The 24,345-nt window shown below is 36.9% G+C and overlaps 3 protein-coding genes across 4 annotated transcripts; all 3 read right to left on the bottom strand.

The window, feature by feature from the left end:
* Nucleotides 1-131: 131 nt before the first annotated feature.
* LOC106638481 (uncharacterized) lies at nucleotides 132-12,550 on the bottom strand. The gene is made up of 7 exons (XM_014351640.2): nucleotides 12,274-12,550; nucleotides 3,260-3,453; nucleotides 2,341-2,765; nucleotides 1,942-2,253; nucleotides 1,207-1,408; nucleotides 879-1,109; nucleotides 132-436 (listed from the first exon to the last, which is right to left on the bottom strand). Exons 2-7 carry the CDS (start codon nucleotides 3,443-3,445, stop codon nucleotides 353-355), a joined length of 1,440 nt encoding a protein of 479 aa, XP_014207126.2. The 5' UTR covers nucleotides 3,446-3,453; nucleotides 12,274-12,550; the 3' UTR covers nucleotides 132-352.
* A 2,727-nt stretch (nucleotides 12,551-15,277) lies between these two features.
* mRpL42 (mitochondrial ribosomal protein L42) lies at nucleotides 15,278-16,041 on the bottom strand. Its single transcript, XM_014351717.2, has 2 exons — nucleotides 15,946-16,041; nucleotides 15,278-15,724 (listed from the first exon to the last, which is right to left on the bottom strand). The coding sequence occupies exon 2, from the start codon at nucleotides 15,722-15,724 to the stop codon at nucleotides 15,368-15,370; it is 357 nt and encodes a 118-aa protein (XP_014207203.1). The 5' UTR covers nucleotides 15,946-16,041; the 3' UTR covers nucleotides 15,278-15,367.
* Nucleotides 16,042-16,866: 825 nt separating this feature from the next.
* On the bottom strand, nucleotides 16,867-23,614 carry nito (RNA-binding protein spenito). Of its 2 annotated transcripts, none has more exons than XM_014351638.3 (2): nucleotides 22,954-23,614; nucleotides 16,867-21,315 (listed from the first exon to the last, which is right to left on the bottom strand). In XM_014351638.3, the coding sequence occupies exons 1-2, from the start codon at nucleotides 23,076-23,078 to the stop codon at nucleotides 19,095-19,097; spliced, it is 2,346 nt and encodes a 781-aa protein (XP_014207124.2). In that variant the 5' UTR covers nucleotides 23,079-23,614; the 3' UTR covers nucleotides 16,867-19,094. The 2 variants fall into 2 exon arrangements, with proteins under 2 accessions (XP_014207124.2, XP_014207125.2); XM_014351639.3 differs by lacking the exon at nucleotides 22,954-23,614 and adding an exon at nucleotides 21,883-22,947.
* Between the last annotated feature and the right edge of the window lie 731 nt (nucleotides 23,615-24,345).

Here is a 24,345-nt window from a genome sequence, read left to right as displayed (position 1 = left end):
AAAAAAGAGAATAAAACAAAGAAAGTGCCTTTTTCAACATCGTTACTCGCACATTTACGTTTTTGCGAAAGCCTACACGTTGTTGCACACTTATCAGTGTAATTTAGCCTTCAACTCATCATTTTTCTGTCACATTCTTAAAATATTTCACAGATCTCGTTAATTTTTTTTTTTTTTTTTCTATTTTTTATCATTACACAATGGGCTACACTAAGATCAAACAGTGTCAGGCTAACGCAGTTTCGTTTTATCACCAGATTAAAATAGAAAAAATAAAATAAAAACAGTCTCTTTTTGCAATCAACAAACAATCAATTGTCGTCATGAACTAGTGGAATTTGATTTTCGTCCTTTAGAGTTCACTGTGTTCGTACTCTGCCGTTGTAGCCCTGATCTCCTCGTCGTGGAAAACTGTACAGTCCATCGGGTACTTTTCCTGCACGAAACAGAGAAAGTATATTTGTTGAAACTTGAAGATGTTTATTGTGCATTGAATTAGTATTGAATGACCAGTATTTAATAATGTACCATAATCCTAATAATTTTTATAGATAATCTGCAGGTCGAGTCAATTTGGTGAAATAAAAAAAAGCAAACATTAATTTTAGCGAAAATTCGTTAACAGGCACTTAATGCTCCTAATAATTTTTTAAGGGAAGTTTATAGGGTAAAAATTGTTTGAAAAAGTTAGGATAAAATGACATTTTTTACCAAAAAACTGTAAAGTCGACCCAGAATATTAATTTTCTCTCTACTAGTAGAACTTAACATAGTCAATCAGAGGTAAGATTTTATAATCGTCATCCTGTAGCTAATTATTTTAAATAAAAACTTTTTTTTTCAAACAAATGAAAAAAAGTTTGTTTTTTTTTTCTCACCCGACACTCCTTGGTCTCCAAAATCGCAGCATACAGCGACCAGAAGCTCACGCCACTCTTGTTGCTTATGGCCCAGGCAGCGGGGAAACTTGCTAATTTCGTCAGGCCAACGCGGAACGAATCGTCGGCGATATTGTGGCCATCCGATGGGATTGGCTTTTGGTTGATGGTACACAGTATCTGGGGCGCGCAGTGTGGCATTTTCGAGCCCCACTTGTAAGCGCGATAAGCCTGAGATTCGAAACGGAAAATTTTACGAATTAAGATTTTTGTGGATTCAGTTAATTACACTCGAACGACAAAACCAATCATTTTACGTGTATCTTACCTTCAGTAATGGTCCGATGAAGCCATTATTGATAGACTCGCTGAGTTTATTGCTAAGCTCGCGTGCGTTTATGCGCGACATGATGAAGCCTTTCTCGGACGCCAAATTCATCAGCTCTTGAACGTACGCCACTGCAGGTTTTATGTACTGGTAGCTATCGATGTTCATGTTCAGGTGTCGTCTCGCCACCAAGTTGGCGAGCCTGTGAAGGGAAAATCATCCGAATTACAAACGAAAAATTTCAAGGTCCATTTTCATGGACGCTATAGTTTTCAGCGACTCGTGTCTAGCAAATTTATTACGTGGCAGAAAAAAATGTTCAACTCGTGCAACTTCCAAAATGAAATGCTGAACTGTACACGAGACTCTACTGATCTCCCGAGAAATGTTTGAAAACAATGCCTATGTAGTTTTTGAATGGCTAAGGCCGTTTCGTTCCAATCAACCGCCACTGAGTAAGTTCAAAATGAAAGAAAGGTAGCCATTTAGAACACAGAAATATCGAAACAATGTATTCATAGATACAACTCCCTTGAGCAATTTTGGACACAAACAAAGCAGCACTTTTTCCGATCACTTATTACAAAGTCACTTTGTTCAAGACACCGAAAACTAACGTCCATGGAAACGGACCCTAAAAGAGGTTTATTATCGAGATGAACACATAGAGATATTATAAATATCTATTTATAATATCTTTATGGATGAACATCCACATTACGCGTGTGTACCGACCTCGAAAGGCTCTCAGTTGGCCGGGATGGCTCGAACATCACGGTTTTGGGAAAACCCTGGGACTTGAGGAAACTGTTGCCGATGAACTGCGCCGTGGCCAGGTAGCGTTGCTGGGTCGACGGATCGGATACATGGGACATCCACTCGGCAACGAAGTTTGTCAGCGACTTGATCCACCGGCGTCTCAGTCCTGGATTCTCGAAGCTCTCCATGATCTTTTCCCACTGGATGCGGCCAACCTCGTCCGTCATCGTTCCCACGATGTTCGCCAGGCCACTGTTCTTCCACAGAGTCTGGCCCAACTCGGAGTTCCTGTGTACATACGCATACATTTTTCACTTGTTGCAGTTTAGAGCCAACGTTTAAAACGTTTAAAAGGGGATCACATTTGCCACGAACCTGAAGTGATCCCACATCAGGTGCAGATTCTCCAAAATCGGGGGCATGAACCACGAGTGGTCCGAGTGGTCGTGCCTATCATTTTTCGCGGCCCCAGAGAAGGTGTCCAGGATCAGAGGTAGCAAGCCCATTGCGCCTTCGGCGTTGCCGGTCTGGCCCATGAAGGCGGAAGCTATGCCGAGCATACCGTTGAAGTCGAATCCCGGGGATTCGGACTCGTGGCCAACTTCGTTGGAGGCTCGTCTCGGCTGAGCGGTGCCCGAACTCAACGAGGACAGACCTTCGATTATGCCGCTGACCATCGACAGGTCGAGGCCACCCCCGCCACTGTCGCCGTTACCTGCTCCGCCACCGCTGCCCTGGACACCGGCCATTAGGCTGCCCAAGCCGGAGATTATCTGGCCTAGGCCGTCGCCTTTGCCCATCTACACATTTCGTACATTATTACGTTATTATTTACACTGTTCCAATAAGGTTTTACTGTGGAAAAACAAAAAAAAAACAATGCAGGAATATTTGAGGAGTTTTCGTTGGGATTCCCATGGGAATCGCTTTGAAGTTCCTCCAAAACTGATTCAATTATTTTTTGTTCTGCGTGAAAAATTTTTGGGGCATCTTTTTTTCAAATCAATCATATTTTGGAACTTGATTTAGAGTCGGTTTCTTCAAAATTGGCTAATTACTAAATAACGAATGACTCAACTTGATAAAAGCGAAACATGCATTACCAAACGTACAAGGTTTAATCAAGCAAAAGGAAGAAAACTAATTTTAGATAAAAATACGAAGAAAATTTTTAAGTAAACATTAATTTGAATGCAAGTGAAAAGAAAAACCATTTGCGTGGGTTAAAAAAAAAAAAAGGATTAGAAATTAAAAAAATTTCAATACATTTGTATTCCTGTGGAACAGTAATTACCTGTTTTCCAGTGTCCGACTGCATGAAAGCTCGCGCGACTCCTTGGAGTCCGCCGATCGCCTCTTTGTTGTCGAGGAGCGCTTGGGCTGCTTCCATGAACGCCGTCGACGTGTCGTCCTCATTTTCGCAACAGGCGAATCCCGAAAGTGCCAAAAGTATCAATATCTTGCTCTTCCAGCTCGTCATCTTCGTGCCTGTCGAGTCAAGAGAAACGCACTTAGTACACCCAAAATAAGCGATTTAGCTTAATGCCATTAAAAACGCAACGATCGATCAACGCAAATTATCTTGGACAAAATAATTGTAAAAAACTCAAATTTTTCTATCCGACATTTGCAATCGCACAATCGAGCTGTTGTGGCGTTACATGCCTCTTCGAAGATGTTGCTCTTATGTGTATATATTTAAACTGTATAATGGACAATGGAAAAGGCCAGTAGAACAAATTACATAGCGGCGTATAACCGTTTTCCGCATACCTACAAGTACTTCTGCGCTCTCAGCTCCATACCAATTTAAGTTAGACGCACTCCTCCGTGCACATACTAATCGGTACTGTGTACACACACCCATGTACGTTGGATGTTGTAACGCGTTCCAATTTGTTTTGTGTCGTATTGTTTTTTTAAATTTTATTATATTTTTTTATTTCTTTATTTAGTGATTAGCTCGAAAAATATATACTTTTAAGTAGCCGATATTTATGTTTCGATGCAAAACGTGAATGACGCGAGCATTGTGTTTTTCTTAATTTGCTCGAATAATCGCTGACCTTCCCTGGTACTGTTTATCGGTTTGTGCAGCTAACTCTTTTGTAAAAAAAAAAATTATTAATGCTGTTTGCTTGACGACAATGTGGCTCGCGAAAACGATTAATCGCCGCGTCCCACATAGTTAAAAATAATAATAATAAATGCTGTTTACTAGCCAACGATGTGGATCGCGAAAACGATTAATCGCCGCGTCCCATGTACACATTAAAACAAAACAAAAAAGAAACGTAACTCATAATGTTGACTTGACAATGACACGGATCCTGTGAACGATTAATCGCCGCGTCCCACGCAGGTTAAAGAAAAAGAAAAAAAAAAAAAAAACTTGATTATACGGTACTTTAACTAGCGCCAACTGTAAATTTTTTTCCGAAAAGCCCAAACAGCTTCGTAAGTATATATTTATGGGCGCACGCATCCAATAAAACCGATCGTCGCCGGTACACTATACACACGCGAAATCCATTCGCGATTCCTGTGATTCAGGCGATTCTTAATTTACTTCGATCCTCATTATAACGTCATAAAATTCAAATGTACACGTTAATGTATAAGCCAATTAAGGATACCCCGAAAAACAAGACACAAACACCACATCTCCAAAGGGGCTGTAGAAAATACATATATGGGTATGGTGGGTAGCGGTACCGAATCGAAAATCGACGACATACGGCGTACACGAACTTTTATGTAGATGAATAATGACAAAAAAAAAAAATTTAATTACGTGTGGTTAAGTAATTATAAAAAATTTTATAGTGACCACGGGAGGAAAAATTAATACATTTATATATTTATATTTCGATCTAACAGATTACAATGCACTTTATTCGTCTATTCATTATTATTCCAGGATTATCATGTTCTAACGAAGTATTTCGATTTTATGTGTTGACATGTATGGTATAGTACAGTTAAGTATTGTACTTTTGGTAAAGATTTTAAATGACGAAGCCACCGTACAGTGTTCCAGGATTGGCTCGATATAACAGATAGTGGAGCAAACTCGAACTGGAAGATTCATTAAATATTATTGAGTTAATTTTTAAAAATACGAAACAAATTGCATTTTTTGTATTACTTGAATAAAAATGTTACTCTAAATTATTTTTTATTGTATAGAATTTTTATTTCACGAATATAAGCTTTAAATATGATTTATTTAATTGTCCAAATGAATTTTTATTTTTGTTTTTAAAATAATTGGGTTTCGTGAGCCGGCCAACTCCCCACTCGGGCCGACCATGATCCGCCGTTTCTGCATCCCCGAGATCGAAAAACGATCACGAGAAGTAGGAAAGAAAAAAAAGTTTTACCATTGATATACAGACGCTCTTTCGGCTCCCGCAAATGGGAGTCAAGGCCGTACGCGCGCCCTGCATTTGTCTACTCATATAATACATATATATGTGTTATATCATAAAATGTACGGTGAGAAAAGTGTGCCCACTCGGAGTGCCGTTACAAAGCGGACCCAGATAAACGACCATCGAAATTGGGAGAAGATGCCACACGCGCGCATACCACACATTCTATTGTATATATATATACGTGTGTAACCATGGCGAGCGTATATTATATACCGTTGCTTCTCTCGTCTTCTCTCCCTATCCCTACCCTTCTCCCCGCCACACTCTATAACTCTATAATACACTTGAATCATTAGCGGGCTCCACCAGGTGTGTAAGTGTGTGTATAATGGGCAACACAAATGAGAGTGTATGACACGTGAATGCGGGCAGGAGGGTTTTAAAAAAAAAAAATTTTTTCTTAAATTTTTCGATCGAAGGAAGTGACCGTTACGCGGAACGGTTGCTGCACGGATCTCGTGACAAGGCAACTTCAACAACCCAACTGCTCGATTAACGAACTAGCCACGACGAATATGCGTGTCTTCAAACGATTCCAATAGGAATGTCCATCTTACGCAAATGCCCCTAGGAAACGGTTTGGGTCGATTGCGTTCTTATACGTGGTTTTTGATCCTGAAAGAATGAGCGACACGGGAGGGGGGATGCCACTTGAGACCGAGGATATCGACCCTATCGATCGGGACTCTTAGATTCGAAGAATTTTTTTCTCTGCCCGTACAGAGGAGTCGGTGGTCTCTATCTTGATGTAGCGACTAAAAAGGGGCTGACCCCCGTTGTACACCTGGCCCGGAACTTCTTTTAAAACGGTGCTTTACCTACGCAGAAAGTGTTGTTCCGAAATTTACTCGAGTACTCAAGCCACGGTTCAAAAGAAGTCGACGAAAAAACGCGATAAATAAATTCATCTCAATATTTATTAACGGGGGTGGGGGTTTAAAGGGTAATCCCCTTTTTGTATCCGTAAAAATTCTGGAATGGAACGTGGAACGGCATAATGGTACACACGATGGAAAAAAGAAAGAAAAAAAAAGGGAAAAAACCGTTTACGACGCTTCCACGCCCCAGTTTTTGTTGTACACGCGAAAAAAAAAGGTAATGTGGTAGAAGAAAAAACGTTGAGCATCGATGCGCGTAATTTCGACGAGTAAGTGTATACCGTACGAGCCGCAGAAATTGACATTCTCCGCGAGAAAGAGAAGCCCGAAGAAACATCACGGGAGGAGGATATAGGTGCACATTTTTTATACATACGTACGTATATACATGTACCCCCTTTAGTGGTGCCAATAATATATACATGTACCTATAAATATATATACGCACACAGTCCACAAAGCTGTTACACCTATATACATAAGTAATATGGCATGCCAAAGGCTCAAAAGACGGGATTCGGGCTGCGCCATAACGGTACGCACTGTTAGTCATCGCACTGTCTATATTATGTGCATGTATACAGCTCTCTCTGGCGTAGGAAGGTAGATCTCGTGCGAGTCGGTGCGAAATGCCAAATGTCCCCAATTGAGCAGTGGCCGAAAATAACCTGATTTTTTTTTTTCCTCCTCTTCCTTTTTTTTGTGCGCCCCTCAGCATCCTTCTTTTTCGTCTTCTTTTTCTTTCAGTACTTTTTTTTTTGTTTTTTGTTTTTTTTTTGTACGGCCATCGGAGTGTGGTCAACGAAAGTTGGAGGCATTCTTTCGACCAGTGAAGGAATATGGGTGTACGAAGAAAAAAAAAAAAAAAAAACTCCAGTTAGGAGTCCTTGGGATGGAAAAAATTTGTTTCGTCTTTTATCGGCTGATCCTGTTATAGTGGCCGAGCACAATTTTATACATCAATAGCCTTTATGGATTTAATAAATGTCTTTGCGGAATTTGAAGAATCAAGTAGCTCCAATTCAAACTTGCGTTTGTGAACACGCAATTTTTATGCGAGAAAATTTATAATGCGAGTTTTTACTTGTTCAAGGGATCTGTATTGGTGTTATCGATTTTGAAAAATTATAATGTGAAATATAACAAAGTCAAAGTATTTTGTTGTTAAAAAATAAGCTCTCAACCGTGATTTTGGTAGATTTTTTTTCATTCAGAGAAAAAAAAAAATCATTATAAAATCCATTGTTTCTAAACATGTAATTACTTATTTAAAGTAAATATTACTTAAAAAAAAAAAACAAGTATTTTATGTTTTGAAATATCAAAATGCTTGCCAACCATACGTATGTTGAATAAACTTATTTTTTTATTTTTACATGTCTTTACCTTCTCGATTTTTAAGTGTAAACTAGTTTATCCCAGTTGATTGAATGATAACAAATATAAATGTTTAATAAGCGTAAAAATTTTAATAAAACATAAAAAAAATTTTACGAATGATGACTTGACTTATATACAACAGGGTGATTAAAAATTTGATTGAAACTACATTTCCATGTCAGTATACTATTGTTATAAGGTTAAAATTTTATGGAGATGTTAAACATTTATTTTGATTACTGCTTTCAGTACTATATTAAGTAATAATTTTTCTATCTAAAAAATACGGTAAATTAAAAAAATTATATATGTGTATTAAATATTATGTAATATTATTAAATATTTCGATAAACACTTGATTTTTTTGTCTCTTTGTAATTACAATGTAAAATTATTGTTAAAAAAACTTTTGTTAAATGTGCTTTACAAATAATAATGAACAATATTTTCAAAGCAAAAACAATACGTGGTTTTTTTAGAAAAATTGTTGTGCGAAGTATTTGTGACAAAGTCGGGAATATCTGAACAAAGGCCGAATTGATTTTAATTCTTAAATAATCCAAACAAAGAAGGGAAAAGTTAAAACTTATGTAAGTACCTACAAATATATAAGAAATTTTTTTGAAATTAAAAAAAATAATGCTGAAAAACAAAATTTGTAGAAAATAGAAATAAATAAGAATACAGTGAAACTTTATTCCAATTTTAAAATTGTTGTTCCATAATGTATTACTGTGCAAAACTATTTTTAAAACTGCTCTCATACAAAAACCGGAAAAAAAATTTTAAAAATTTTTGAAAAACCTTGTCCCCTTAAATTTAATAATTTGAAAATTACAGGGCAGTACACAGTGCCTTGAATAAATGAAATAATTAAAAAAAAATTAAATTAAATTGTTTAAAAATACAAGGAAACGCCAGCAATGTCAAAATTACCAGCGAAAAAGAAAGATAAAGTTAAAACTGATAAAAAGAAACCGTCAAAATGAGCTCCAGAGCGACGTGTGTAAATATAATTTGCGGTCATAGACCAGCACGGAACATTAATAGGTAATGCAGAAAAAAAAAGACAAACTAAGCAAACTGCACCAACCCTTATCGCGAGCCTCCGATAGCCGGCAGACCTTGACGTAATTGCCGGTGAGCAAAGAATGACGACACAGCACATATTGTATAAATATACAACTGCACGTAGCTTTATTACCATAAGGTATGCGCTTCCTCCTTCGAATTTTTCCTATTTACTATACCCATGCATATACTGATGATTATTATATGTTTTCCATTTTATTTATTTCATCGCTGAAAAATTTCCATTTCACGAGGTTTAATGGAATGTCAAATCTTGTAAATATGCAATGTTGCGTGTTGTGATGGTAAAACTGTTCTATTTTTTCTTATTGTATTAAAAACTAAAGAAAAAAAAAATGTTAATAAGAATACACCTGTACACAAGGCAATTCAAATTATATATGGAGTAATTATATGTGATATTATCTACGTTTTTAACACTCGTGACATTTGTTGTTGTTTTTTTCTTTTCTTTTTTTTAAAACAACTGAAACAAGTAGGTGATATCTACATTGGCATCTTTATTTTTTACATAACAATTATTTTTTCTACTTTGACGTCTCTAACGAAAAATGTAATTTACTGCAAATGTTGCATGAAAATGAATAGTTATATTTTTCACGTTGTAATAGAATGACCCACTCATTTGACTACATTTCACTGCACGACAAAAGAACGATATTTTTTTTTTTTAATGATTTAAAAAATTTCAAGGTATCAATTATTTATTTAATACAAAATGGTGCATTTTGTTTAGTGCACTTTCATCATCTCATCAGTTCTTGAAAAATAAAAAAATAATAAAAAAATCCAAAATGACACACATTGAAAAATTCTACAGTTAAGTATATACACATATAATACATTATTCTACGTCATGACATCGTCATACGGTTAAGCCATTATATTACGCTCTGAAAATCACACGTACATATTTGTGGGCACGCTTTATCGTTTCTCCATAATGCAAATAAGAATAAATAACGTTCTGTCACTAATTTGAATGGCCCCACGGCAAAAATATAAATAATATCATTAAAGGAAAAGTATGCCTTGCTCGTTAAACAAATTGCTGCTGCCATGCGTTACAGTGGACGTAAATTTTTTAATGGGCTTGACGCGATAAAGTTTTTTGTGCTGAAAAATGCCACGTATAACCACAGCTGGATTAAAAAATTATTACAGTTACAGTACTTGTCACGGTAAAACAATTTAAAAAAAGGGATCGAAAAAATTATGACCAGCTCTTGCTGCAACTGTTAATAAATAAAAATAAAATTTAATTATCTGAAACCGTTTGTTCTTTTTCAAATGTACTTCAAAAAGGCAAATAATGAAGAAAAAAAGGCGTATCTTGTATCTTATGCTGACATGGAAAACTTGATTTTTCGTATAATTTTCGTGTTACCGATTATTGCAACTGAACAGTTTTATTTTCAAGCCTACATCCGAATTATGGTTAAATTAATTCATAAACTGATGGTTCAGATACGAAATATCGATCCCCAAAAAATAATAAAAAATAAGTGTATACAGCGACACAGAGAGGACTCATAAGAGTACCACGATACAATTGTAAAAAATAATAATAATAATAATATAACGTTCTAACGTGCAAAACTGATCTACGTACAAAGTTAATTTTTTTTGTGTTTTTCGTATAACGTTAATAATAATAAAAAAAAACTCCAATAATCCTTGATACAGTATAATTCGTGAATCAAAAAAAAAATTCAAAATTTATTTTGCAAAAGAAAGCACCTCAAACATACTGCACACAATTAACGAATATCCTTTTTTTGAATGATTACGCTTATCCCAATGGATGACTTGATAAGACAATAGATATTAAGTTCAATATGTGCATTTGCACCATTTGTCTGTAAAGTCTTATAATTTACTCAACAATCTTTTGTGCTCAGCACGGGAAATACCTGATACAATGTTCAGTTACAAGGTTCACAAACTTGGGCACAGTTTTTTTTTTTTTTCTTCATTTTTTTATTAATTACTAAATTATTTTTAATTACTACTTATAAACAAAGTGCTTTACAAAATTTTTTTCAGCAAAAACGATTCAGTACAATTTTAGTGAAAAACAATTAAGAAAATAAAAAGAATCAACGTATCTGCAAAAATTATTTCAATATTTTATTTTAAATACCTTACAATAAAAAATGTACTGCATTTATTTGGTACGAGAGAAAAGTTTTCCTTGTAAACTGAGATGAGTAAAAAAATATATTAACAAAGAGATTGTTTTATTATCAGGACAAAAAAATTTTTTCGAATGTTTTTTTTTTTTTTTTTATTTATAAAATAATAGTGCTCAAGTCTAAATAAAGTTTTCTCAAATTTTTACAAAGTCCATACCCCATTAGTAACCCATTTCCACCTAAAAATCCAACCATTGTCAGCGCAACGAGTAATAACACAAATCCGCGTGTTGTGTACAACGTACGGGTTTAAGATCCATTTCGCGGGGTTACCCGAGGAAGCAAGAAAGCCCGCAATATTACAAAACGATTATAATACACCCGCGCACACCGGTGGAAAACTACGAGCGTCCAGGAGAGGAAACCTCGTTGATCACTCGAGGAGGAAAACGATGCAACGGGCACCGTTCGCCACTTGTTCGTTGCACACACGTATACGTACATGGATGGTTTCACGAAAAATGTAATATTTCTGTGGGTTCCGTGTGGGGGTTTCAGCGACTTGGTTATTTTTTTAATTTAATTGGGACTTGTTTTTTCTTATACTACGCATACAGAGTCCAAAAGAAGATGAGAACTGTTTGAGCTCGACTGCAGTTTCTCCGTTTTCGTACTTTTTTTATTTATTTATTTAATTTTTTTAAGTATAAGCTTTGAAAGTAAAGTGGGTTACGGTAACGACGGAATGCATCTCGTAAACCGCTTGCGAGGTATCCCCCGACCATCTATACACTTTACACCGAGCTAATAAATCATCAGTGAAATTCTACCGAGGTATAAGAAAAGACTCCTCGATAACTTTTACATAAAATATAGACTAAAAATGAAAAAAAAAAAAAAAAAAAAAAAAAAAAAAAAAAAAAAAAAAAAATGGACAACAGTGTGACACCTATTAGGCCCTTTATTTTTCCATTTCACGCCAAAACAACAACGAATTCACCTCGAAATGTATACGTGAGGGGGGAACAAAAATTTTTCAAAAATATTTAACGTAAAAATCGGGTCGTTTCAAAGGTCCAGGACACGAAACAACTAAATTTTTGCGAAACTACCCATATGCCAATACATACGGGCTTAACGGCTCTCTCTCTCTCTCTCTCTCCACCGCGTATCTCATTGTGCACACTCATAACGTTACACGTACAAACAACGATGTGGGTGCATTTGTTGTTGTTTTTTTGCCCCCCTTTATGATAAGTACTCGTACATTGAAATCCGAAAAAAAAAAAAAAAACCACAATGCAAGAGAAGAGAAGAAGGCGATCGGGCGTATATACATATATATATTCCGTTGAGGTCGAGCCAAAAAGGGTTCAGTGAACCTACCTGTTGCCGCGGCGCAAGCTCCCTCGGTGTCCTTATGTTTTTGGTCCAAAATACGTGCAACGTCCCTCGGTCCTTGAACTCGGCTCGACAGCGAATACCCTACCGATGCATACACGTAGAGGAAGCACTCAGGATTCGTGAATGAAAAATTTAAATTTAAATTAAAAAAAAAAAAAAAAAAAAAAAAAAAGCAGGGAGGACTATACTGTTTGGCGGAGGTGCCGGATTCGAGTCCTCCGGAAAAAAGGGGGACCGTTTCTCTCGCGCGTCGACTGTGGCTACTCCTCGACGACGCTCTACTGACGATTCGTATCCTATCAATCGGCCAGGTAGGCACAGGCGGATAAGGCTGCGCGTATAATTGGTACACCGGAGGAGGAGGAGAAGGAGGAAAAAGGGGCCTTTGGAGAGGGGCGTATGTATACACACTCCTTGCTTGCTTGCCTGCCTCTTCTTCTTTTCTGTGTTTTATACGCATATGTACATAGGTACCTACGTATACACCTGAAACGAAGGAGAAGGAAGAGGAGGATGAAACGGTAAAAGCAACAAGTGAGAGAAAGAGTCACTCACCTGGTGGTGGTATATGTTGTACCGCGTGGACTTGCTGGGTAAAGCGAACGAGAGAGAGGGACTGTAAAATGTGTATACAGGTAGGGGATATAACGACACAACAGAGCGCAATCCGAAAGAGAGCAACGGAACAAGTGACCCTCTCCAAAGGCTATAACGGACACGTCACCGAATTTAACACAGATTCCCCGCGTTTAACATAATAATATATCATATTATACATGTAGGGGGAGATGGAGAAGGAGATATTTTTATGTTGGTCCATTTTTTTTTTTTTTTTGGGAAAGGGTGGGTGGTCACGCGTCGATATATTTTAGGCATTGTTGAATCGTCTGATTTTTCCGTTCACCTATTGATAACGAAAAAGTTTAATCCGCACAAGCAATTTAAATTTTAATAAAATACATATTTACGGGTATATACATTTTTTTTCGTGTCACACCTGTATAGCGGTATGGTTCCATCATGGGTATAAAGCGCAAATCTTTTCTCTGCAGAATGAGAATTAAAACAAACAAAAAGTCCTAAAATGGAATTGAAAAAAAAAGTCGTACTTGAAATGAATGAACCACTGTGAGCTTGAATTTTTTAGAAAACGTTTTGTTTTATAAACATTTTTTTACTGACAATTGATATTTGTTGATTTTTTTTGTTTTTGTTGTTTCGTTTGAGGGGAGCAAAACGTTCAACTAACACGAGCAAAATGTACTGCTTTAGGAGTGATTGCACCCTAAAAAAACGTTAACAACAAAAGTACTTGCAGGAGTCTAAATGAACGCGTAAATCGTGACGTTTGATTGTTTACATGTATTTTATACCTGCACACGAAAAAAAAAAAAACTTTTTTAAAACAATTCAACACAACTGGTTTATGAACGTTTGGTTATTTTTTAGAGTTTTCTTTGATCATGACACATAAAATCGTTTGAAGAATAAAACTTTAAAAAATTGTTTGGAAGAGAAGCTTTTTGCAAGCTTTTTGAGTAGATCATTGTTTAACTTTTTTTTTAACCCGGTTCTCGCATATTAATTTATAACACTTTGAACAAGTTTGGGTGTGTTAAATTTTCATTTTTCAACTTAGTTTTTTAGTGAATAATTAATTATTAACGCACCTTAAACGGTTTGCAACAGCCTGTTTTTAACACATGTGATAAAAAATTACACTCTTCAAAGTGTAAAATTTACTCGGATGCAAACGCGTTGAAAAGCGTCAATAATAAATTACTTCTTGCTCAACATTGTTAATACTATTGAAATGAAAATAAATAAAAAAGTTTCTTATGGTCACTGTATCGAAATTTTTTAAAATTATGTTACAACGTTTTGGCCATTTCAGTGTAAGCTATTTCTAGTTCATCGTTCAAAGTTACATCGACGTATAGTGACAACACTGTGGTCACGATACTATTGGTGTTGTAATATTACCTGATGAGGGCCATAATTTACAGTGAAATTTTTTGAGAAAATGAATTATTAAAATTAACGTGACGCGTTCGATATCTCTGCAATACAATTAAATTTTTAAGCAGTTGTGAACAGTTAAATAAATAATCGAAAAAAAATTTTTTTTAATTGTTGTGGGCTGAAAAAACTTTTTTCCGTCCACTCAGTAGCATTAATGGGTAAAATCCACCTTGAATTTAAAATATTTTAATAACATCCTAGAAGTTCCTTAACTTACCGATCGCATTTTTTAGTGATGTTCTTTAGTCAAAAGAAGAGTCGAAAATGACAGATTATTTGCATACCGAAAGTTAAATCAGGCCTAAATTTAAGAAAATTGTATTAACTATAATAATGCTATCGATTAGTAAGTAAGGAAACTCTTAGGATATGTATATATATATGTGTGTGTGTGTGTGTGTGTGTGTATGTATGTATATGACATCTATATAGACTATATTTATAATATAGTACATCAGACATCACATTTACGATCCATAACAAATGTAGTTCTCTAAGGACTCCAAGTCTCCATTATATACAACACGCATTTTTGTGCTGAACTTTTTCCAGCAATTATGTATTAATAAATGCTTTGAATAACAAAACAGTTTTAAAATTTAAAAAAAATCATTTGAGAATATGTAAAATTTTTATTTTATTTTTCTGGCAAAGCATTAACTAGGATCTTATCAAAAAAACATCTCTGATAGCCAAAAAAAGTTATTTATTACAAAAAAAACCATAGTTTTATAACATATTTCATACACTTACTGACATGATATTGATTGACTTTCAAGTACTTAAAGCTTACTTTTAAGCATGGATTATCAAAATTTCATTACATTCAGTAGAATGCCATAATTCAATTGATAGTGAAAAAAAAAACTTATGAAGGAATAATGTTTTATGAACTCCATTATTGTCTCAAAGAATAAGATAAATGAGAATATGAAACAAAATGAATATAACTTAGAATGACAGATTGAACAAATTTATTGAAAACAACTTTTTGGTACTTTAATACAATTTGTAGATAATTTAAAAAATCCTAACAGTTTTCATACAAACCTTCTTACATGTATGGTCTATCTGGTTCTGTATTCTTAGATTTTTTATCTCTTGCTCGGGGATACCATGCATGCTTGCAAGTATACGTTATCCTGGCAAGTTCTTCAGGAACTAACTGTTCTCTGGGCTTCCTGAACAATGCTTTTACTTCTTTCTCTCCTACCTTCAATACGCTTTCTGGCTCTGGTTCCTTGATAGGTATAGGTTTTGAGTATTCGTAGGGAAAGGGCTGCTCAGGATGCCAGCAGATTATCATGTCCTTATCTTGAAATACTACAAGCTCTGTTGGTAGTTTTGTACTGTATAAGCGTAGCAGAGGCTGCCTGCACAGTTGCCCGAAAATTCTAAGCCCAAGGCTCATCTGAGAATATTTTATGTGCAAAATAATCATTTTATGTAGTACAATATTGATAAGTAATTAAAAAAAAAAAAAAAAACTAATCAAATAGATGTTTCTAATAATGCAATACACTGTTGGTTTTTTGAGGTTAAAATTTATGTTCTTTATCATACACGAATGGGCATTTGCGAGAACGGCTAGACATACCTATCTTTTTAACAAAATAATTTTTATCCACTTACAGTTAATTATTTGTTTACAATCCTATGTAACGTAAAAAACAATGTTTTGGTTATCGACTGTTTGCTTCGAACTATATTTAAGGCACTTTTAGGGTGGCACCACATGTGAACGACAAAAGTATGATCTCAGCTCAAACCTTGGAAAACTTTAATGAAAACGCACCATAATGCTTTATTGAATGTGTGTTTATATTGCATTGATTAAAAAAATTATCTTGAATTTTTAATTTAATTGTAAAAATGAAATAACTTATAACTACGAAGTAACTTTTTATGATCTAGATATTTCTGTGAATTTTGGCGTGAACTGCATATTCATATGCTCTTTTCAGACATTTTTTGACTACACGATGTCAACAGTAAAATAATCTTTATTAGTTTGGGGAAAGGAAATAAAGGAAAATAATTAGAAAATACAAAAAGTAGTTTTTTTTTTTTTTGTATTTATATCGAGGAATATTTTTTACAAAAATTTTGAAATTCAAAATTTGAAGCAAAGCAGAAAAGCCTTTGGATTTAGCTTGACTGACACCTGAAACAAAAAAAACGAGTATTTACAGCAAAACTTACCATCTGGACCTACCAACCAAGCAAGACCATTGTGGAAGTATGACAGATTACAAGTACTGCAAAAGGCCCATGGATTCCACAGAATTAGCTCAGCAACCAACTAATGACACTTATAACTGAAAAACCAAGTGTCACTGCAAACCTCACTATCACAGCTGTCTCAAAATAATTTACTTTATTTCAACGTACCAGTCATTGAACAATAATCGTTAATTAACATAAAAAATGTTATCTTGTTTGAGTATATTTCTATTTTGCTTATAAAAATGTGTCTGCAAGAACTTAAAAATTTATACATGAACATTTAACTAATGTGACACTGGTTGAAACAAGAAACACAAATCACATAACTTTAAAACCACTCAGAAATTCAATTTTATTCAAGAAAAGAAAAAAAAAAAATTATTTCAACATTTGCAAAGCCACTGGCACTAATGGAATACTAGAAAAAATTTCAGTACTTATAACAGCTGAAAAAACTACTTATCACAGCACGTTTGATATCACTGAACTGAAAGAACTGAATTTCAACAGAGTAAAATTTTTCAGTAGAGGAAACCAATTTGTTGATTATTTTTCATAAAATTTGAATCTCGGCAAAAATATCATTCAACTAAACAGAACCTCAAACTTTAAACTTTCTGCAGGTGATGAGTATTGTAAAAAAAAAACACATCAATTTATTTTTATCTGCAAAACGGCATCTATTTCATTTCTTTTCTCCAGATCACCAGAGGTACACTCTATAAACACTGCACCTGCATAATTCGCAACTGAGCACAATTTTGGCAGAAACTTCCATGCATCTCTTCTGTTAGTTTACAAGAATTAGGCAGTACAGAGATTCAAGAAGCTGCTAAGTACTCAGAAACGAGGACACAATCACTTTTTTTTTTTTTTTTTTTTTTTTTTTTTTTTTTTTTTTTTTTTTTTTTTTTTTTTTTTACATCACTGTACACAATTTTTCAGGATTAAAATTTTTTCGATTCTTTCCCCCTAAAAAACACTGTCCATTTTGTTCTTTTCACTGAACCACAACTATCACACCTGAAAAAAATATCCTGATAATATAAATTTTTTTAACAGTTCTAACTGTCTGCTGAAGATTACATAAGTTTGTTATCTTAACTAACTTACTTATTATACATATTTGTCATTATTTTGTTTAAATTAAATATTAAATTAAGAAATAGAAAAATATCGCAAAATCGCATAGGTCTTTAACACAATCATTAACCCAGGTCTTTCACACACTTTTTTTCTAAAACCTTATACAAATATCAGATCGCAATATTTTATTGCTTCGAATTCTTTATGACTTTTTTAGATGTTAGAGTATCTTAAATGTTTAAAGAAACATTTAACAGAACGTTAAACTGCATGTCGAGTTATTGCAATTAATTCACATATAAAATACTAAAAATAAATTATTACATGAGAATAATTAGATAATTATTGCAAATTTAATAATATGCAAACTAAAATTATGATTATTAAGGTGAGCGATATTTATAGAACTTGTTGATGAATAATTTTTTTTAACTTTTGCATTAATATTTCTAGTTTATACATCTCTATTGTGAGTATGCGTCGTCTGATCACTCTTGCTACTTTTTTTTTAACCATTTTACCAATTCTGACTGTTAAATTCAAATGATTTTTTTTCTAAATGCAAGCACAAAACCACTATTTTTTTTTTTTAATTGAACACGTGATACTTTGATTCAACTAGTGTAATGCTTTTAATTTTAAAACAAATTTTCATCTTCATTCCATCATTGTTGTAAATAATGGAAAAACCAAGTTTGTAATTATCAAAAAATAAGACTCATTGAAGCAATTCATATTTTATCTCGAATGAAAAAACATCATCAACAGAATCTAATTGCAGATTACGATAATATTGTTTTTCACAATCTCAGAGATGATGAATTTGAAGAGTGTGTCAAGCTTAGAGTGTAGTTTTTGCTTAAAAATCTTTTATATACTTATTAATAACATATTTCTAGAAAAATAAATGTACAAATCATTCGCGATTGGTATTTCTATTAAATGAGATTTAAATCAAAACAAAATGAACTTGTTTGAAATGTTGGCTTGGGCATCTCAAATCGCACTTAAAATCATCAAATCAGCATAATCTATTAATCATGATATCATAATTGAGCTTATGATATGGTATCCATTAGAGTTATTGTTAATCATTTGTTTAACACGTCACACCGGTAGTATTAACATTAGTTTTAACATTGGATGTCTTTCGAGCGTCAATTAGCAAATTATCCAAAAATAATGTAAATCAAGTCTTTTTCAAAATCTAGTCATTAGAATTGGCATACGTTTCACTTCGACACGATTCGACTCGCCCGTCTTTTTCAAATAAACTCAATTTCATTGTAAAATAAATCCTGTTCTTCGTCCGTCGTGTGAAAAATAATTCTTAATCTCAAAGTTCGCGCAGCCTTATGACTTTTGATTATCTACATAACGAACGATGTCGCGTTTATGTATGTATACACGTATACAAATAATATGTAGATTACATTTGGGGAAAAAAACGAGCAACATTTATCGCGAGCTTAAGCGCTACCACCCTTAACAACAACGATGACCAGGTGATCTTCTTTGAGACCCTCCTCGCTGAGGCTCGGACAGGTGCGCTTGAGCAACTCCGTGGAAAAGGCGCAAGGTGGAAAGGCGTAGAGTACCCCAGTACCCTCCGTGTCCTTGTTGACCAACGATATCACGCCCGCTGCCTCTTTCTGCTTGAGATACGACACCAAGTTCCTCAGCGGTCGGGTCTGTACGTTAGCGTCGTCGTTCGACACAGCGTTGCTCGAGCCTGCCAGTCCTAGGAATATCGCGTGCGCGCTCGAGGTCTGTATACGCTTGGACACGTCGTCCAGCTTGGGCTGATCGAGTCGCAGCCGCTGGGTTATGCGCAGCATCGGCTTGCCCTCCTCGTCCTTCATGAGAGTATCGGTAATCTCGGCGTCACCATCCGTCAGATGGAACTTGGCTGGGAATAGCGAATTCTTGAGTATAAGGGCCCCAGACCACGAAGTCAGGGACTTGCGCGCCACGTCGGAGAAGGTGCGCGAACTACTGAGCATCCCACTGCGAGCGTTCTCCGAGTCCGAGTCGGAATCGACCGGCCGCCTCCTGGGTGATCGCGAGCGCGACCTGTCGACCCCCGGCTCGCGCGACAGCGACCGCCTCACGGCCCTCGGAGCATCGTAAGCGTCGACCTCCGGTGGTGGCCGCCGACTGCTCGGCCAGTCTGCCTCCTCCCTGGGATAGCCCTCCGGATATGCTCCGCCCCGATAGGCTCCTCCTCTGCGGCTGTTACCGCCGCGACCCTCGTGCCAGGTAGTGGACGAGCCTCTGCCACCGCCCCGGAACCCTCTGGAGCTGCTGTAGGCGAACTCGCCGTCGGGACCGTAAGGATCGTAGGCGGCATCGTAGTCGGCCGTCACGGGTCTGCTAGTGCGGAACTCAGGACCGTCCTCGGCGTAGGGCCGGGGCTTGAAGCCCAGGCTCGGCGTCACGTCGGCAAAGTCGACGCGCAGCCGCCTGTCGGGGCCACCGAGGGGGAAGCCCCGCATCTCCTTGACGGCGGCCTGGGCTGCGTCTATCGAGTCGTAGAGTATGTAAGCGTTGCTGTCGCCCTTTATGTAGTCGATCTTCTTGATGGCCCCGAACCGGTCGAACTCGCGCTCGAGCTGGGCCACTGAAGTCCACGGCCCGAGTCCACCCACCCAGATGCGCGTCGTCGGTGTCGCCTTGCCGTATCCGATCTTGCACTGGAACTTGCCGATGTACTGGCCGGACAGCTCGACCTTGCACCTGTGGGCCATGTCGAGGGTCTGGAAGCGCACGAAGGCGTACGCGTTGCCGGTCCCGGGTGGTGGTCGCTTAATATCGATGTCGTCGACGATGCCGTACTTGCTGAAAATCCGGCGCAACTCCTCCTCGGTTATGTTGATCTCTAAGTTGCCGGCGAAGAGGGTGCGCGTAGCCAGGGGATCGTCCTCGGGCGAGACGTGGTGCAGGTAGTTCGGGAACTTGTCCTTTTTGTTCTCGACGCGCTCGAAACCGTGGGCCGGATGTCGCACCATCATGTGCCTCGGGGGGCCGTAGTGGTGGGGTGGGCCCGGGTGAACGTGCGGGGGTCCGTGGTGAAGCGGGGGCCGGACGAACTCGTGGTGCGGTGGCGGTAAGGGCTCCCGGCGAAGTTCCCGGGGTGGAAGGCCGACGGGTGGCCCATAGACCCGATCGTAGGCGCGCTCGACGGGCCTTGCGTGTCTGTCCGTTGGGCCGGGCGACCTGGCGTAGTATCGGTCATAGTCGGGCGGGGTGATGGAGCGCGGACGACGAGCGTAGGCAGTTTCGGGTCTCTCATAAACCGACTCGACCATGGCGAGCTTATCGTAGATGAGGACTCGGGGCTTCTGGTACTTGGCCTCGCGAGCGTCTTCGTGGCTTCGGAAGCACACGTAGGCGATGGTCTCGTCGGCCTCGAAGGCGATCCTGGTGGTGAACTCGCCGTACTTCTTGTATTCGCGGTAAATGGAATCTTTGATGGCCTCGTCGCTGGCCTTGGGATGGATGCCACTGACACGCAGGATCTTGTAGTAGGGCCGCTCGGCTGGGATCTCGCGGGGTGGCCGGGGATACTCCTCACGGTGCGAACTGGACTCGATGTAGCGGGAGCGCGGTGGTGGTGATGGGCTCCGAGCTCCTCGACTACGTCTTCGCAGTCGTTCAGGCGTCATGCGCTCGTCGCTCGAGTCCTCGTATCTAGAGATGTGCAAGAAATGTTATTTCATTACTTTGTGTCTTTTTCAAGTAAATTGAAAAATGAAATGAAATGCGATTTAAGACTAAAGTGATGTTTGGACGTATTGGGTGACACATATGTTTTGTTGTAACACGTTTCCTGTATTGATTTAATTAATTTTGGTACATGCATAGTATAATAGAAGTTATATTATGTGGAATGTTTTCAATAAAAGTACTTTTACAAGTGAAAAATTGTTCCAAAAAAAAAAAAAAAAAAAAAAAAAATTTACTACTTGCAATAAAATAAAATAAAAGGTAAAAAAAACATATACTTGTGCTAATATTTTAATGGAAAATTGAACAAAGTAAAAAACTCTAAACAGTATAACAATCTGAACATACAGTATTTTTTTTTCATGTATTAAAGCCTTAAATTATAAAAAAAGGTTTTTTCAAACAAAAGTTTTAATATTATTAAATAAAAACAGGAATTTATTGTTAATGAAAAAAAATGAAAACATTTTTCACATACAAATATGTAAATGCTTTTTGACTAGAAAAAATTATTGGTTGTTGTATACATACTTCATAATGAAAGATAATTTAAGAACTCAACACATAAACCATACTAGTTGCTTGATAATCAACATGTATGAACTTTTCCATTTGACTAACTCTGGTGACAACAAATTGTCAAGTGATGTCACTCAATGAACAAATTAAATTTTTTTGTCAACAGTATATTCTTTTACAAGAAACCACTTAAATAACAAAGCACTAATTTCTCCCAACCACAGAACTATCTTAACCACCACTCAGGGTCACCAAATTTGAACAAACAATTGAAAAAAAAACTAACACAATCCTTTTCTTGCAACATTTTGATATCAATCAACTTTAAATCTGAAATTTACAAACTGAAAAGTATTGTTTGAACTCCACTTTTTTCCTTTGCACACTATATTTTGCACCTTCCTTCTTGGGACAACACGTATTTATCACTTTACTGGGCTTCTATTTAAATAAACATTTATTCCAAGCAACGAAAAAAAAATCATTGTATAAAATGCCAGTTATCTCGAAAGTTCCGAAAGTTTGGTCCAATCTTATGAGAAAAGAGGAAGAGAAGAGAGAGAGGATAAGCTACTGTGTAGGGATAAAAGAGACAGGAATAGCACACGTCACGCGCGCAAGACCATTTATAGGAAGAAATAGCATGTATAGCGTCCTGCACGTTTGCAACTCCACAAAATGGAGTCCGCACCCGAGTAAAAATATAGTGGGTGTACTAAAACAATGACGCGCACTCGCACGGCACTCACATTGCAATGAAAAATCAGAATATATTCCGTAAAAAATAAATATACTTTCCAAGCAGACAAACGATAATAACCAAATTGCGTAGGATGAATAAGTTAGACCGAGAGGCACAGGCACTTGGGGAACGAAAACCAATCTTTTGCGCACATCCACACACAGCTGAACAAAGAAGCAAGAAGGAGAAGAATTAATTTGGTTTTTCTTTCATTTTATTCAAATCACCGGAGAGTCGTAAACAATAATATAAAACGTAACTGCTGGCCGCTGTCTTCCTGTTTTTTTCTTTCCCATTTTCATTGTACACCCAAAACACTCACACAGAAAACACACACTCACCGTCCAAGCGACGATCGGCCGCGTTTGACTCGCGGTGGCGGCGAGTCCCGGCTCGAGCTTCGCTTCATGTTGTTGCGTATTTTCACCGTGATTTTGTGTCTGTCGTCCCTTGGAATTCCAATCATCAACTCTCTCTCTCCGCTCACTGATCGTCCCTGTTTCGGTACTTTTGCTCTCTCTCTCTCTCTCTCTCTCTCTCTTTCACTCTGTTCAATACCAATATATCCTTGTCACTTTCGTCGTCCGTTTCGCGCACAAGACTTGATCACGTCACCGCACAACGATTTTTCCTTCCGATGTCTTTCTTGGAGTCCTTGCTATCACTATGATCCACGAGGAAGGTCGAAGGGCAAGAAGGAAGCGAGTGTTACAGTGCGAGCCAGAGTGAGGGCGAGGGGGAGGGTGCCCAACCAAAGCACGTCAAAATTAGTTGATACTTGTGATGCACACACACACACGGGTACTCCGAAGATTTCGAACGGTTGTACCCAAGGTCAAAGTAACGCGAATCAAGTTAAGTGTTTTATGTAATTTCACTAAACTCTCCTTTCCTACCTTCGACACAATGCGCGAAAAAACTGTATTCATTGGGGATAAATAATGGCGACGATTTTGGAGCCTGTTAGGGTTGGACAGTTGTTAGACTTTGTCTTGGACTGCTTGAGAGTTGGTGTGTGTTTGCGCGTTCGCCTTATTATTTTGGTCGCACCCTGTCGATAAAGAACACCGGGCATGTACCGACCGTTGATAACAAATACCGTGTACCGGTATCGTCACTTGTGACCTTGCCAACAAAAATGTGATATTTTCAAACGCACGTGATTTTAAAATATATAATAAAATTGTAAAAATTATGGATGTATTACACTTATCTCAAACAATAAAATCTATTTATACAAACTTTTTTTAATGAACAAATTTATTGTGGGACAGATTTTTAAAAAATCATGAGGGGTATCTTATAATTTAGATTCATGCTAGCAAATGTTGATAAAAAAATTGATAGAAATTGCAAATGATAAAAAATTGCGTTTAAAGTAAAAATTATTAACGTGTTACCTTTGTAAGTACCACATTCTGTTCTACTTTTTGCCGTTTCAGACGTTTGAAATAAATCAGTCAACATAATGGTAAAAGCAATATTCGAGTACATAAATTAACGAGGAAATAATAGTTTTTTATGTTTTTTAGTTACAAATATTTTTACATTCCTTACTCTGATTGCAGAGGAGGGGTTTCAAATTTAGAGTACAACGTAATAAAATTATTACTAATGGCACTACCAGTATGAGCAATTTTAAGTAAACTAGTTACGTTAAACGCGTTTTATGTGATCGTAATCATTGCGCCTACTTTTATAATTGATTAAAAATATTTTTTCTTTATTTATTT

The sequence above is a fragment of the Copidosoma floridanum genome, unplaced genomic scaffold (genome assembly GCF_036245765.1).
Source record: "Copidosoma floridanum isolate Cflo_tuat_1 unplaced genomic scaffold, Cflo_Japanese_pri ptg000012l, whole genome shotgun sequence".
Classification (NCBI taxonomy): Eukaryota; Metazoa; Arthropoda; class Insecta; order Hymenoptera; family Encyrtidae; genus Copidosoma; species Copidosoma floridanum.
The sequence above is the reverse complement of the archived record's forward strand: the minus strand, read 5'-3'. Positions and strand labels throughout refer to the sequence as shown.

Coding starts and splice junctions, on each gene's coding strand:
- LOC106638481 (XM_014351640.2), bottom strand. CDS start 3,445: ATGACGAGCTGGAAGAGCAAGATATTGATACTTTTGGCACTTTCGGGA. Junction 2,766..3,259: donor AGTCGGACACTGGAAAACAG/GTAATTACTGTT, acceptor CGAAATGTGTAG/ATGGGCAAAGGCGACGGCCT. Junction 437..878: donor TGGAGACCAAGGAGTGTCGG/GTGAGAAAAAAA, acceptor TGTTTCGTGCAG/GAAAAGTACCCGATGGACTG.
- mRpL42 (XM_014351717.2), bottom strand. CDS start 15,724: ATGAGCCTTGGGCTTAGAATTTTCGGGCAACTGTGCAGGCAGCCTCTG.
- nito (XM_014351638.3), bottom strand. CDS start 23,078: ATGATTGGAATTCCAAGGGACGACAGACACAAAATCACGGTGAAAATA. Junction 21,316..22,953: donor GGCCGATCGTCGCTTGGACG/GTGAGTGTGTGT, acceptor GCACATCTCTAG/ATACGAGGACTCGAGCGACG.